The following is a 16988-nucleotide window of genomic DNA, read 5'->3' as shown; positions in this document are numbered from 1 at the left end:
GTGTGTGTGTGTGTGTGTGTGTGTGTGTGTGTGTGTGTGTGTGTGTCAGTGGGTGAGGTGGCATGTGAGCGGAGCACATTTTACACCCTAGGTGTGAAACAGTGCTGGAACCGGAGGGGTCAGCCAGAGGTGCACAGTAAATTTCATCTAGTTGTTAGAAAGTGACGTTCACAGAACATCAAAGAATCCAGCTGGCCAACACGACTCAGGTAACTTCTTCTCCAAGCAGGAAGACGCTGTCAGGCTGCAGAAATAGGTCAAATTGCGCAAAAGTCAGTACGAGATTAAATTTAAATATTAGCTTCAGAGACAACGTTTCACTGGCCTCTACAGCCATGAGACATTCTGATAAGCCTGGTAGACACATCAGCAGAGTGTCTTTCACACCTTAGCCAGAGTAAACACATCCTCCTACTACTGGCACTTGCTCACACTTGTGTGCTGCCATGTTTTTACTAGTTCCCCACAATCACACAGCTGGCTCTGACATGGGAACAGCTATTTTTTTCCGCTCCCTTTCGCAGTCATCGTACCTGAAGGAGAAAACAATTTGCTAGAAAACAATCGAACGAAGAGGTCACAAATGCTTACATTAAAAAATAAGCAAGATATAATCTCATTTTTTTTAGTCGTGTTTACATGACCAAATAAATAAATTCAAATGACATTTTTTTTAAGAAGGCTATGCTGATTGTATCTTTCTTCCTTATCTCTTAACAGATTTTTAAATGTTCTGCCAGTATTCATCACTGTGTCACAGTTTATATTCAGAGTGCACCTCCCACTGAAAGCACACCTTCATCTGTCAAGCAAAACACTATTGTCAAATGTTTTCTTATGGGTATTTTGTACATTGTCAGATTATATCAAATGGACAAGCTCAACATTTTGAGAAATGCGCTTATTTGCTTTCTTGCCAAGACTAAGATAAGACTGATAGCGCTGACACACAACCCCCCTGTGATTATTGCTTTGTTTTTGTGTGACTAAATCAAATGAGATGTAACATTAGTTGGGACACTTCTGCAGGGTGAATCAAAATGAAGCTCAGTATTTACTGAGGATTAAGATTAACCTCTGGCAACAGGACAACAGTGAAAAGTGAACCCTTTAGTGCGATGATGATAAATGCACATTGTGTCTGAATAAAACATAAATAAATATTCTGTTTCATTATAAAACGGTGAAGCTTGTATGCAGAAGATGTGCAGGACATGTAAAGAAGCACATAACCTACATTATTTCTCTACTATGGGAACCAGTCCATGTCTTGCACAAGTCTCCAAGTTTTTATTTATTATTTTGCCATGGTTAGCATTGTCACCTCACAGCAGTAAGGTCATGGGTTTGAATTCATACCGGGGCCTTTCTGTGTGTAGATTGCATGTTCTCTCTGCTTGTGTGGATTCTCTCCAGGTTTTCTGGCTTTCTCCCAGAATCCAAAGACACGCAATGGCTATGCTGAGCTATCTACTGGTTTGGAATCAACCCTGTCTTTTAAATATGGTCACTGTTGGCTCCAAAATTAAAAATGCAAGTCCACAAACCAGTGGGTGACCACAATCAGATGGGGTGTGTCTTTGAGCCAATCACACCTGTACTTAGAGGGTCATTGGATCACATAGAAAAGATTTTAATCCCCAGAAGAAGAGCACCTCCATTGCTTTTATATGCATCTGTCAGTGACTTCTAAATCAACACAAAACAGGTACTAACAGTTTTCCATAAAGTTTAAAATGTATGACATTTTTCATGTGTTCATGAACCAGGAAACCAGATCATGAGCCCTCAGCTTTATTCAAGTCATGATGCAGCTATTATGTTACAACTAATATACACAGGTCTATATGTACAACCACAAATACAATACTGGTATTCAAGACTGTTGTGATTCAGTGAATTCACAGATGTGTGGATAACAGCCGCGCGCACATACACACCTCAGTTGTGCCAAAAAAAAAAGTAACACCTTCTTTAGAAGTCTTGAAACATAATATGCAACAAGTTCTGTAAATCAGTTCTTCATCAGTATGTTAAAATGAGAGCATCATATCAAAACATCTATTTTCACAGTCATTCTTTAAAAAAAAAACAAACAGACAAAAACAAATTAAACAGTTCCTTACACTTTGTCATGGCAAGATGTGACAAACAAGACTCTGATTCTACATTATCACCAGCAAAACACAGCTCTACCACTGAGGACAGACACAACGTCTCAGAGTCGAGGACACGACGACAGACAAGGAGAATTGTTTTGGTTGGATACGCTGGGAGAAATGGACGGGAGAGGATTTCATTTAAAAGAAAAAATCTTCTACATTATTGAAAATGGTGAATCTGGATTCAAGTCTACAGAAAACAAACCAAGCAACAACTAAAGAAGACTACAGACACCACAGGACACCGCAGAATAAACAAAGACTGTGTGGGTGAAATGGGTGTTTTCTCTGAATAACAACACCTGCAGTGATATTGCTGCTGAGTCTCGGCGGTGAATACAACAGGATTCTAATTCATTTCAAGTTATCACTACGAGTCCTTTCTCTTTCTCTGAGAGGGAATGAAATCAAAGCACGACATGGTAACAAGAACTACAACACCTTTCAAGTACACATTTTCATCTCATATTAATCTTTTACACGAACCTCAAACAACACAAATGTTACTACAATGTGTGCAAACGCAGGTTGGGAGAAAGATGGAGGGAAGACAAAGACTAGTTTTTTTATTCAATGTGACAGAAAAGCTGGGCAGCCTGAGGTACTTAGAGACAGAACAGAAAGCAACCACAGGTTTATATAGGCAACCAGACAGGTTTTCAATAGTTTTACTCATATAACCATGACACACATCTAGCACAACGTGGCCTTTCTTTATTACCTTTCTGTTTCAGTTTAAAAAGCTGATACTTTCCCCAGAATATGCGGCTTCACCCATAGCTAGACTGCGTTTGGGGCCCAGAGGCTGCAGGAGTTTGGCTTTTCAGGAGAGGATTTTCTCCCGGGTTTCGGGCAGTTTAAGAGCCACCATGCCTCCACAGACGAGGGCGGCGAAGGCCAGGAAGATGGGGATGATCTTAGTGATGCCGATGAAGGCGGCAAAGATAGAGCTGGCAATGATGGCCGCAAACTTACAGATGCCATTCAGGATGCCGAACGCAGTTCCTCTGCAGAGTCAGAAAGACAGAGAAGGGTTAGAGTCATAACTTGGCTGATTTACTAATGAAGTGAATGTGTGGAGAACCGAATTGGCCATGGATGCAGGTTAACGTTTGAGATCATTTGTTCTCCGCTGGCATTGTTTTGCACAAAGGTGTTCACTTCTGTCTGCCAGGAAAAAACATCAAATATGCCTCACAGGTGCTGTGAGGTGCGAAGCACTGCCTGCAATGTTAGGAACCAAGAACAAAGCTGCCAAACTGAAAGCTTGAGCCTCACAGAAGACAAAACAGAATGCAGGCAATAGGACATGAGGCATCAGCAGAAAGAACAGCGAAAACGCCTGTGTGTACCAAGCATTGTGTCACCGATGTTGTGAAATATCCAAGTCATTTTTGCGCAACTAGGGGGTGTCAGAGTTTAGATATCTGAGAAAATGATTTAGGGAGCCAGCTATGAGCGCAGGCCACAAAGAATAATGCACGAGTTTGTGCAATGTATTTGTTCAGGAAATAGCTGGTTTTAGTTAAGCTACTTTGTCATTTTTGTATTGGTTTATATATTTTTACACATTAGCGCGATGGCACGTTCCATCTCGGTGGTACACACTGGTGTATGCTTTCCTTATTTCAATCATTTCTAAGGGCAGGTGCCACATTTTGAGTTTAGTTAAGCTACTTTGACATTTGCAGTGTGTTGCTGTGCAGTAATGGTATACTGTTTTTCATTCCTCAGCAAACCACAGTAACACAGCTAAGATTGGTGTACTAACAGCTACCTTTCTATATATAATATGTATAATTTTGTTATCAACTGCAAAATAACTCCCTTTATATCAGGCATTAAATTCACATATAAGCTCCTGGTTGCATATTTTTTCATTTTCTCCCCCGGCAGATGTGATTACTCAGTTACTCATTAAAGTCCTGCCTTTACTAGTTACAGTTCTTATATGTTGTAAATATCTCACTCCATTTGAAACAACAAGTCTTCGGGTTTACTGGATGTGGATGTTACACTTTGCCTCTCCCAAGCATAAAATGGACATGCATGCCTAAGCTGCAGTACCAGCAGGGGGGGAGATTATATATTTAAAGCTAACGAGTCACTACTGAACAAAGAAGGCATGAAGTGCATTCCAGGCTATTTTTGGTTAAAATGCAGCTGCATATTTGTTGTTCTAGCCTTTACTGAACGGTGGGTTTGGCCTACCCTTTTGGAAGAGTCATAATAATTTATCTGTACTATAATGGAGCTCATATTACACGTAAAAATGGGATAGATTACCGTTTAGAGGACGGGTAGAGTTCCACAGAAATTACTTCTAGTCCATTCCAGGCTGCCACACTGACGCCATAAAAGAGACACTGCCAACATATTACAGCTCCTTGACTGAAACTTAACAGCAGAAGGAAAGTGCAGGCCGATGACGCCAGCATAGAACCACCTAGAAAGACAAATAAATGAGGACATACTGACAAATATTTGACTGAATATTTGGCTACGTAAGCTCATCGTTCCTGTGCTGCTCTCTCCTGAGGTCACCTATTATGCGGATCCTTCCTATCTTGTCCATGAACAACGCTGAGATGATGTTCCCAGGCAAGACAGCCAAACTGCCCAGGAAGCTGACCATGTAGATGACGATGTCATTCTCCTCCTGAAAGTTCAGATGGCAGCCTTTCTTCGGGTGGAGAAAGGTGGCATTTTCCATTCGACAGTTCTTGAACTTGTCCTGCCAGAGATCTGAAGAGTACAGAGGGTTAGACTGTAAAAAGTGCTTACAGGAGAAACCTATTGCTTTAGCTAATTGTACAGTTTCAGTGCAGTCTGGTCTGGTACCTGTGTTATAGAAGACGGTGTTTTTAATAGTGCAGTTCTCAAAGAAGGTGTTGGTGGATTTGATATCCTCAAAGTAGCAGTTTTCAAACAGAGAACTCTCAAACTTGACCGACTTGATTTCAATGTTGGCGAACCTAAATGAAAATAATGACATGAAGCAGTAGCACAAACAAACGAAACTGTGAAACTGAGAAAAAATTTATAACATTAGGTGTTACGGAAATGTACTTGTCATGGATGTACTCCCCCTCACGGTGGATCTGGTTGACCAGAGAGAAGTTAAAGTGGAAACGCTCCACACGTTCTCGATGGAATATTCGGACTTTGGACTCGTACTCCTCATACTGCATGTACTTGATCATATCAGGAAACCACACTCCAAGCCCGTGATAGCTGATACACACAGAAGGATTGGAAGCATGAGTGGAGAAAACTAAAATGATTCGCCTGAGATAGAAAATTTTAATTTTTTTCTGTAGATGAAAGCACAGGTCTGTTTTGACCTCAGCTTTCAATGTAGATCTACCTGAAGGCCAAACAGAACCAGACAATAACCAGAAGGAGGCCTTGTAGTCGGAGCTCTGGCGCTGATAGAGACATGATATTGGCCATCACCTAAGGAAGGAGAAAGAGACCGACAGACAATCAAACTTGACATGCAAGGTCTGCATTAAAAAAGAAGCAAAGCAAAAAATTGTCTATTTTTTTTTAATTCTGTTTTATTTTACTGTAAAGTGTTGCAGACCTGTTGCAGCATGGTCATTTTTCTGACAGTCCAGCGCTGGAAGGCAGTCCCAGTCTCACTCTGGATCTCTATGAACTCATCCTCCTGAGTTTGTGGAGTCTTGATGTTGGTTACCTTGACAAAGGCATCAAGTTTTTTTGATATTTTTTTTCATGTACAATTACAGATGACACAAGTGTGACATAAAAAAAACATTAAAAATAAATAAAACTTTAACTTAAGCAGAAAACATGTAAATTAATATATGATCGAGTTTTTAAAAAATGTTTTTGTGTTAGATCCTTGAGTTGAAACAATAAAACAAACAAAAAAACCTGTCGGGGATATTCATGGTAATGAGTGTTGCACACAGACAAACAAACATTGGAAATTTTGATCAAAGTTTCCTAACCAGATTAATTAATAAAAACAAATGATTATCAGGACTTGTGAATAACATTTCATCAGTATGTTAACAGATGGGGCTCTGGGATTTATGTTGTTTTTTTGGTTTTGTTATGAAGCATCTTCATAATTACTCTAGTCTAATTAGTTAATTTCTTACATGCATGTGTTCCTTTCAGTTATTCTGAATTTCAGACTCTCATTTGTCCAACCCAATTCGCCCCCATCTCCACCTCATCCTAGTTGCACAGAGAACCTCAATCAAATCTTCAAGTCCATCACCACCAGTGTCTAGAGTTGTAGGTCCTGTTATGTTAGTTCATTGGAGTTGCTGAATGGTCAACTCTTTGGTTCAATAAATTATTATTTTTGGATTCTTTCAAATGATTTCTCCTCAATGATTTTTACTTTATTGCACACTCAAGAGCCCAAGAACCGTCTTCAGCTTCATTTCACCAAGGCCTCTCCCTCTGACTGCCACCCTATCCACACAGGCACTTCCTGGATGAGTTATTTTGGGCTTGTCCAGCTGGCACGTGCAACTGGACAAAAATGTTCCTGCTGAGCAGCAAGCCCCAGGGCAGGCTCAGAACATGCTGGAGAGATTATGTTCCTTAGCTTGCTTGGGAACCCTTTGGTGTCCCACTAGAAGAATTGGAGGAGGCTGCTAGGGAAAGGGAGGTCTGGGAATCTCTGCTTAGACTGCTGCCCTTGGACCAAGATAGGCAGCAGACAATGAATAGATGGACGAAGAGATGTAAGACTAACTCTAAGGTATTTACATAAATTACAAAGAGATATCACCTGCACAAATGCAGGGAGATTGGAGCTACATTTATTTTATTTTGTTAATAAGTAGATAACTTTTCTGTCAACTGACTGAGCCAAACATGAGTGTAAATGAGGGCTTACAGTGAAAACTCTCTCTGGCTCCCCCTTGGCTTTCCAGTTGGTGTCATGAACTTGTCGCAGGATCATCCACGCCTCATCATGTCGTGCATTCTGAAAAACCACACGTACAAACATATAAATATCTATTTAAACAAGTTTAAAGAGCACCCTGTGAAACCTCTCAGGGTTTTCCAATGTGTAGCTGAAATTATAAAGTGCACTATATATAAGAGTGACTCTTTTAATCATGGGTTTTGGTTTGAGCGCTTAAACTTTCCCACCAGCACTGCAGCCAGATGAATGTTCCCATTAGGTCTGCCTCTTATTAGAAGGGGTAATGTGTGATAACTTGTGGTGCAGCAGTAGCATACAAATACAATACCACATGTGGTTAAAGCCCTGATATTGTCCAGGATGAGAAACAGGGGTGGGTGGTGTTCTGGTGCTGTCTTAGCAGCTCATCGCTACCTTTGCACAGCAGTGGGATGTTGGTGTGGTGATGACTCAACATTCTTAACCAATCACAGCTGGATGCATAATCCTGACAATCAATATTATTACTACAAACTGGCTACACTGGTTCCAGTATCTGACCTCCAGGAGGAATCTCGGGCTCTCCGGCATGAACACGAGTCCGATGAGTGCGGCCAGTGCAGGAAAGAGACACACCAGGATAAACAGTCTCCAGCTGTGCATCTGAAGATGTGTACCGATGGCAAAACCCCAACCTGCAAAAACCACCCAGTGAAGAACACGTTAATATTTCCACAAACCTTGTTTTCTGGAATGCTTTAATTATGAAATCACAGAATTAGTGTGTTGCAATTTTTTTTCTTGAGTTGTTTACATTTGAGTCATCAAAAGTCAATTACAAGTAGCCAACTGTGAGGCTGTTTGGGAATCTTTTTCAAACTGGATGCTGGCGGTATGTTTGGTTTTATTGTGAATAATTAATTCAGAACATAACTGATTAGATAAGGTTCCAGATAAGCCATATTAATGAGTTATTCAATACATTTCACCACATTATGCAGACTGAGAAAGAAAGAGAAGAAGCAAAATGTTCCCACTATGAGAAAAATTCCAACAAAAAGCAAGGGAGGAGCCAAGGGCGGGCTACACACAATTTTCAAGAGCAAGAGCTACATTCTCAAACATGATTAGATGACATTTACTAATAGAGAATCAAGGATGGATAGTAAGCAAAGATCTTCAGAGTTCAAATCCTCCTCTGGCATAAACAGCAGCACAGAAACAGTGTACTAGGGGCTTTGTGGCAGCTCCTCTAAGTGTAATGGCCCAGTACTTTTGTGAATAGAGGGTATGTGGGGCAGGATGGTGCAGGATGGTGTTCATAGACATAAAAGTTAAAAGGCGAGTGTATGAGGTGTCAAATTGCTGTTGAACTTCAGATAAATTGCCTCCAGAAATTACATTCAGTAACTATTTTTTTGTCGTCGTCATTTCTCTTTACTGTCACACATGAACACATTTTAATCAAATAAATTTTATTGTAATCTTATGAACACGATTATTAAGCAAAGAGATTAACTTCAGTAGCATTTCAAGAATTTTGGGCAAATGGGAGTAAGAGGCAAAAAAATGTGACATTTTGGACTGCAGTGACTTCCCATATGGCAGAAAAGATTAAGACATCAGCTTCTGTTCAGCAAGTAATGGTCTCAGCCACTGATTAAAACTGAAATAGTAATGCTGTTCTCCCTACGAACACATTACGAATTGCTAATACTGCATTTGGTATCACATACCAAAATTGGGGTATCGTCACTATACTACGTTATTAAATGTAATATTTTTAGAAGGCAAACGTTTAAATTTGCAAACTTGTGCAAACATTAATGCACGAGGCATTTGAACTGACAGCCGTGAGAGACTAACAGAGGACACTGTTATTACAGACTCCATTTGTGGGGGTCTCAATTATTCATCTTATATGTTTCAATACTCTACATGTGTTTGTCTGTTTATCAGAGTTTGTGCGTTACCATAATGAGGGATGATTCCCCAGGCGGTGAAGGAGGCGTACAGGCCTCCAAACATCCAGAACATGCAGAGCCAGCTCAGATGTTCTCCACGTTTATCCATCTGCAGGAACTCAGTAAAGTAGGTGTACACAATTGGAATGGAGCCACCAATTCTGGAGGAGGGATCATAAAACATAAAATGAGTGTAATCTTACACAGATGTTTTTGATTTTGATGTGATTTTGTCCATATTTTAGGACATCCTATTCCTTTGGATGTTCGTCAAATTTGCTTTAAAGACAACTTGTCACACATTTGCATTTTAAATGAAAAATTAAGGCCAAACCCTAACTGGAAATGGAAAATTCTTATCTAAAAGTCATGATGATGCAAGCTTCAAACACTCGTGATTAAAAACATTTTGTTATATAATGACAGAATTACTGGCATTGATAGAATATTTGATAGATTTTTTAGAGCTCATTTTATTGAACAGGCACGAGTTAAGTCAAGATTTTGGTTCCTATCATGAGGGTGATTATTGATTTAATTCTGGAGCCTTGCGATAAGGAAGTTTCAATGCTGGCGATGGTCACAGTTTAATAACGGCATCAGCAGGGATATTTGATCGTTTTGGCCAATGCCGTTTCCATTTCTCAGATCTTTTACATACTTTGTGGGACATTGAAACATTTTTTGAACTGTGGGAAAAAAAAATCAGATTATCACATCTGTAGGTTTAAAATGACTTCAAGGATTATTGGCATTTTTGAAGATTCCTCTCTTTTTTATGACTGTAGCAAATCTTTTCATACAGGGATGTGCAGTCAGCCTCCTGTTAGCATGCCAGAAAAATGCACATAGTTTTTCTTCAAATGTGAGTGTTAATGACTAACGTGGGACTCATTATCACCGCGAATCAGTGACAGCAGAACAGTTTATTTCGGTGACCTTGTATTTTCTTGCTGAACAACAAGCTCAAACATCAATATTGCAGATCTGGCTGGAACCATTATCAAAATAAATGTGTCTTTGAAAGTTGCAAAATCAATCAGTGCGCACCAATAGCTTCACCGTAAGGTGCTGGCAACAGCAGGAACTGAGCAATAAAGCTGAAAATAAGAACAATCAAACAGCACTCTTTACTTGTTTTAATTAGTGTAATAAAGAAATGCTCTGTTGAAGTAAATAAGCAGAAATCTCCTCGTGTGCAGCATGCAGTCTTTGAGGTGGTGTTAACAGTGTGTTCTCGTGACATGTGCCAGCAGGCTGCACATGATAGCATGCAGAGTAGAAGGTACTACAAGACCCCTACTTTACTGTAATCTTCCTGGCTCTCTCCTGCAATTGTTAAATGGCTTAAACAACAGTTTTTGCTTTACACTTCCTCATGTAGTTGGAGGACCTTGCATAGTAGTAAAGAACTGATGTCAAACTGCCCAACACAGTAAACACCAATTAGACTCAAACACTGGGTCAGTTTTTCTTTTAGAATACCAATTAAACTAATTTAGCAGTCTGAAATGTCTAATATAGCCCACCAAATTAAAACACTCCATTATTAAAGCACTAAGAAGCATAATAGGTTAGATACAATAGAACATGCAATGTTTTAACATGCATATCAGTTACTTTCTTCTGAGCAGTCTGACTAAATGTACCACAGACCACAGTTTTTTTTTATGTTAGTTCTACCAGGTACATTTTTTTTCTTTAAATGTCAGGGGTATTATTTTGAAATCTCTTTCTACTAACTTATTTATAGAAAAGGTCAGTCAGTCTGACAAAAGCCTGTGGATGTTTTTTTCTTTGTTCAAGTAATGTAAATGTAAATTTGGCTAAGTCAGTGTCTCACCCAAAGCCGGAGCAGAACCTCAAGAAGAGGAAGAAGCCGTAGCCCTGAGCGAAGCAGGACAGGAAGGAGAAGACCAGGTCGATGGTCAGGACGTAGATCAGACACTTCCTCCTCCCCATTTTATCACACAGACCACCCCACACCAGTGCACCCACCATCATGGCCACATACACCAGGAGACCTGCAAATACACACGCACATATTTAATCACTTGGGAACCTGGTTAACTTGAAATGTGACCTTTACAGATTCACACATCCACACATAAACAAACGCTTCACTTTTAAAACTCAAGTCAAACACAAGGGGGCTCCCTTTACCCTTGTATGAAGTAGGAAGAAGAGAAATCGTCACAGTGTTTCAGTGTGACACATTCTTACATTTGAGACAAAGAAATAAAGGTCACAATAATTTCCCAGGAAGAGCGTTCCGCTTCTACAACACTCACCTTCCATATTTTAAAACCTGCTTTCAGTTTTCTGTTATTTGGGCTTTCTCTGACATTTTATTGTTTCTTTGATTACATGCTTTATCACTGCAGACTCCCACTCTGAGTCAGGCCGGTCTGGAATCTGTCAGCATGCAGCAGGCAGGTGGTCCAGCCTGCCATTTCTTCTTGTTCTGAAGCTGTTCCACAGCTCCACACAAGAGCATACTCCATTTTTCATTTTAATGTCTCTGGAGAGAGAAACAAGCTCTCCTGTCTTAGCTGTTTAGGGACTCAAATCTACAGCCTCAGCTATCTTCTTCAGCGTGTTGTTTAAACCACTAGAACAATGCATACTTCCTGCCTAGTCTGTGTTTTTACTACACAGCCATAACTACAGAGGAACTAAGCAGCTTAACAGCACGTGGAGCCATAGTGTGCACCTTCCCCGTGGATTACTAGACTACCCAAATGCTCTGATGCTCCACACGCCAAGTTGCATATCCCATTCAACTCGAGACTGCACAGGGGAAAGAAGAGTAAAAGCTATCATACCATCTAATATGCTGGCCAAATAGTTGCTTAAGGAAATGTGTACGCCTCAGATATCTGCAAGGATAAATTAACAGGATGGCCTTGCATTTAGAAATCCCATCTTTCACATGGAGGCCTAGGATCTGTCCTGGCAGCAACAAGCTTGCAAAAGTGTCCTTGAATACAGTGAAGACACTTAGTCCCTGGAGGAAAAGGGAGAATTTATCTTTTCCTTCCTGTATTAAAAGTGAAAGCACTGTGCTGAAGTGCTTTTATCACAACTGTAGGCACAGAACAAAATACAGCTGCAAAAGATGCCAGAGATACAAAATATATAGTAAAAGAGACTCCATGCTCTTGAACGTTAATAGATGCTGTATAAATTAATTTCCAAATAAAATGAATTAAGCCCACTTCCGAGATAGCACATTTGTGACTATTTCAACTGTTAAATCGATGCATTTTTCTAACCAGGTGAATGATCCACATTTTTGCTACCTACTTTCATGAATCAGTGCAGTTTTTCTTTGTGATTTTATGATATTTGATCATTTGTTAACTTACTAATCCATGAGTCCCTTGAAAACTGGGAAGCAAACGTCAGCACTTGTGAAACAAGTGGGTCTATCCCTGCATGGGAGTCACTTTGTTTAAGAGAATATCATCTTTTATAAATACCCAACATTAGACCCAACACAAAATGGTTTCAAATCACTGAAAAGCCTTTAAGTGAAAATGTTGATCGTTGCTGCCATCTCACACAGGGACCAAACTAAAGGATGGAAGTTATTTTAATTGTTAGCTTCTGGCTCAGCTACTTTAGGTTGTTTACTATGTTTAAATGCCTCACTTTTTAAAACACATTTATCACAAATGAGTTTTCATATACATTGTTACTTCAATTAAAAGTGTAACTGTTGTTAAGATAACCAAACTAAATTTAAAAAACTAGCATTAGCGTCTTCATTTTTCCTTAATCGACTGTGTCCATGGTTGAATACTTTTCCAACTTTTCTGAAAGTATTTGAATTTATGTTTTAAGAAAAATGTATAATGTGTTAGGGCAGTAGTTATTCAACATTGTTGAGTACATTAGCAAAGTTTTCCTGCTAAAACTAAATTAGAAACTACTGAATCTGTGAGATAAAAAAGAAAATAAGAACTGAAGGCTCTGAATGGGCAGTGAAGCTGCTGTTTTCAGAAATCTCTAGAAACATGTGAAAATTCGAATTCTGAGCATCACAGGCCTTGACATTTTGAACGATTAGCGTGATTTCTCCCAGTCTGCCAAAACATTTCAGTAATAGACATGAAGCACCAAAGACAATCTGGCAGGTATCATAAAATTATCTACGTACGCAGTAGCTGTGGATCAAGTATAGCAGCTTGGGTTGAGATTAAATCTGAGCAGAATTTCTGATATCATCAGTCAGGTGTAGGTTCCTTTTGTTTGTGTCCACCACTGTGTCTTCCTCTACTGAACACTTCACCCTGCAGATTAAACAATATAACTGTCATTAAAGGTAAGTGTGCTAACCCTCCTGTGTTTAACAAAAGCTTTGGGAGTCTGTCTGCTTTCCAGGACTAAGGTTACGATTAAAGTAATTTCTGTTCCTGTGTGTCTAGTGGACAGAGCATGAGCATGAATCAGACAGGATCATTCTGCAGATCTACTTCATATTCTCAACCAATGATCAGCTCTCTGCCCCCATTCTGCGCAAACAGACGCTGTGATTTCATTTTCGCCAGGCCTTCCTCCTGCTACCGCAGCCTGTCAGAGGCCTGAAGCATATCTGACAGCTCTGCACCAGCTCCGCAGGCCGCCAGGATCTCTGACTGCTGCAACATGCTCCATATTAGCCTGGGAACACACACCGAATGCAATCACCACCGGGTTCCTCATCAATCTCTCGCAATGCTTCATCCCAGGAGCCTGTTGTTAAGATGAAATGAGCGATGTGCAATCTGCCACATCGCCTGGCTACACACGAGGTCTGGGAAATAAGGTGAAAGGCTTTAATTTGCAGTTCAGTTGTCTGCACAGAAAGTGAGGAACTGACGTTTTCAAGGTAAATCTCCCGATAAGTCCACGCTGCATACAAATTTCAGTCCTAAAGATAACTAAATAATTAAAATATATCTGTTGGCACCCTCAAGCCAACTCCCAGACACATGGAGGACCACTGCCAAGGCTCAGTGAAGCTAATCTGGTTGCTCACAGTGGACCCAAACTCCATTAGGACACACAATGTTCATTATGTTCTTTATTTTTGCATTTGCCCAGAAAGATCCAAGCCTTTTCCCCCTAATTTGCTCCAGCGACTGGGGAATATTTTTATCTGAAGCAGTGGGCTGCAGCCATGTGCCGTCAAGAGCCAAGCATATGCGGGATTTTGTTCCAGCCAAGCACAACAACAGATCATTTCACTGATGAGATCCTCCTCCCTGGGTAAAGACTGAAACTCTTCGACAGATGACTGTAATTAGGTAGTCTTGCAGGTTTTTATGTCTCTACATATAATTTATGTTTGTCATGCTAGCCATATGATAAATAATGGCAGAGGGAGTAGTTTGTCAGTAGTCTGTTCAAACTGACATACTGTTGAATTGATTTTTTAAATAGATTTAACTCTACTGACTTTAGGGATGTCTTGATATTTTTTTAGCCTCGTGAAGTTGAGAATTATGGCAACTATTGGACAGAATGCTATGAGTATGCCATCTTTTGGATGAATTATAGGCCTCTCCGGGCCTTTCATATGGGTAAAAGTTACATTTTCTGACCAACTGAAAATCTGTGAACATGACTGTGATCTCTAATGAGGATATTTATCATATTATCATTATCATATTAAACAATATAGATAAACTGTCAAGAAGGAACAAGATTTTTTTTATGCTGAAAGTTAACATACTCTGGTTGCCATGCAGATAAAACAGCTGTGTACAAAAAAGATAAACAGGTCTTTGCATTTGTTGTCATTGATCAAATTTAGCTGCAGTTGTTGAATTCCACACTGACGGACATTTGGATAAGATCAGTGTTATCCACTATCCAGATATTTTGTACCTGAAACACTGTCCCAAAAGGCGAGTCAGCAAATTACTGCAGTTTTTAAAAACAATTCTTAATCATCAGTGGCTCAGAAAGTGAGCGGATACACTTAATATTCACTATATCTCACATTTGTGACCTTAATTTTTCTCATTTAACAACGTCAACATTACTTATATTACCTTGACCCAACTGTTGATTTGATTTGGCTCTAAACAACCCTTGATCTGCATAAAATTTAATTGAAATTCAGTTAAACTCACCCAGTAATCCTTTGTCAGCGTTAGATATGCACATGTCCTTTTCAGCACTGGGCAGGACAAAGCCCACCATGAAACCATCCACGCCATCAGCCATTAGCGCCAAGCCCAGCACAAAGAAGAGCATCCACTGGAAGCGTCCATAGCCACAGTCCTCCATGATGGTCTCGTATTGCTCTGGCAGGCTTTCCTCTTCCTCTTCCTGCTGGGCAGCCATCCGGGCTTTCCTCCTGGCCTCCACTCGAGCTGCCCGTCGTGCCTCCTTGATCTCGTCGGGGTGCGGGATGCCTTGGTACTCCCCCTCATACATCTGATCATCCTCATCTGCCCCTTCAGTGGCATCACTAGCAGCATCCTCATCCTGTGGAGGGTAGTCCGTCTGATAAGGGTAGCCGTCTTGACCTCCACCATCTTGGGTGTAGGTGTAATCTCCACCTTCGGTCATCTGCTGGTTTACATTGTTGTGATAGGGGTCATCCATGGTTCCTGCTGCATGTAAGGAGAGCAGGAGTGACTTTGTCTCGGAGCCGTCGTGTGCTGAGGAAGCTCAAGTTGTCAGCTATAATGGCATAATCCTCCCAAGAAGCCGTGAGCTGCTCTCGTGTAGCTGCAGTCTCCTGGTGTCAGAAGAAAACTGCAGGTCTTCTGTAGTTAAGTCTCAGGTTTAAGGCCTCAACAAGTATGCTGAAAGACTGTTACCTTCCGTGATACGTAAAGTGCTGCATGCTGAACCTGAAAAACAATGAACACCACACATTACATATTGTCTGTTAGCCCCACATCACTTGTAGAGGAAAAGCCATTGCTATGCAACGGTGCCCTTTGGGCAGGTAACAGGTAATGTCTCAACGGACTTCCAAACAATCATTTTATAAAACTTACATCAAAATTCTATAAAAGTATCGGGGAAAGTACTAGAATAAGATTTAATGGTTAAACTTTGATTAAACGTGTTAATTTTTGAAAGATTTTTAAACCTGTTTTTATCTTTGTATTGTATTTATTGCATCTATTAAAACAGATTTTGAGTTGATTTTGTATTTATTGCATCTATTAAAACAGATTTTGAGTTGATTTCCTTTTTATTTTTCCAACTTTTAAAAAACTTGCTTGTGAACTAAAATCCTATCCTTCTTCCAAAAATTCAATTTTTCAAAGTGTCTTATGGAAGGAAAAACAAGTTTGGTAATGCTTTTCTCCCTCTCTGTAGGCTGCTTGTCCTTCCACACAAGCAGATAATCTCATCGTCTCCCCCGCTCAAATGCTCTGGCGCCATTTTGATCCATCACACAGCATTGCTGCAATGACACATTCAGATCTGTCTTGATTTTTCTGGTGACCAGAGGCCAGAGCATCTAATGCCGACGAACAGAGAAACACAAATTCCATTAAATTTGAGGATTTTTGTTGCTGCATCCGTTCCTGACGTGATTAAATGAGTATCACAGTGAAGCCAAACACACACATGCTTGTAAAATCAAGAAATTGCTAACCTGAGGCTGTTATCCTCTGTAGTTTAGCGATAAAATATGATGTCATGGTTTTTTTTAATGCTTTGTGTCAGATAACTAAATGGCTGAATACCAAACACAGCACACAATTCAGTCACACAGTTAAACATTTAAACAAGACAAACCTTTATTTAACCTCTAACTGTATAGTCACAGGCAAATTTTAGCTTTTTATTCCTCCTCCAGCTACAGCTTCACATTCACACTTACACACATCTGTACTACTTATGAAGTATATAGTACTGTAAAGCAACCTATTAAACCTTTACTGCAGAAATTACATAAAACTGGTAAAGAAGTAAATCTAGAAAACTGAATCGTCTTTGCATTAGTTAACA

General features: G+C 40.0%; 1 protein-coding gene across 1 annotated transcript; it reads right to left on the bottom strand.

Moving 5' to 3' along the window:
• Positions 1-1778: 1778 nt before the first annotated feature.
• sv2ba (synaptic vesicle glycoprotein 2Ba) lies at positions 1779-15850 on the bottom strand. Its single transcript, XM_085442185.1, has 12 exons — positions 15143-15850; positions 10864-11044; positions 9030-9181; positions 7618-7751; positions 7045-7134; positions 5749-5862; positions 5530-5618; positions 5232-5396; positions 5004-5137; positions 4707-4907; positions 4449-4608; positions 1779-3169 (listed from the first exon to the last, which is right to left on the bottom strand). Exons 1-12 carry the CDS (start codon positions 15618-15620, stop codon positions 2986-2988), a joined length of 2082 nt encoding a protein of 693 aa, XP_085298311.1. The 5' UTR covers positions 15621-15850; the 3' UTR covers positions 1779-2985.
• Between the last annotated feature and the right edge of the window lie 1138 nt (positions 15851-16988).

Source organism: Copadichromis virginalis, linkage group LG1 (assembly GCF_057382275.1).
Source record: "Copadichromis virginalis isolate Kocher_CV1m ecotype Utaka linkage group LG1, C_Virginalis_male_GT1.1, whole genome shotgun sequence".
NCBI classification, from domain to species: domain Eukaryota; kingdom Metazoa; phylum Chordata; class Actinopteri; order Cichliformes; family Cichlidae; genus Copadichromis; species Copadichromis virginalis.
Note: the sequence above shows the minus strand (reverse complement) of the source record. Positions and strands in the feature narration are given on the sequence as shown.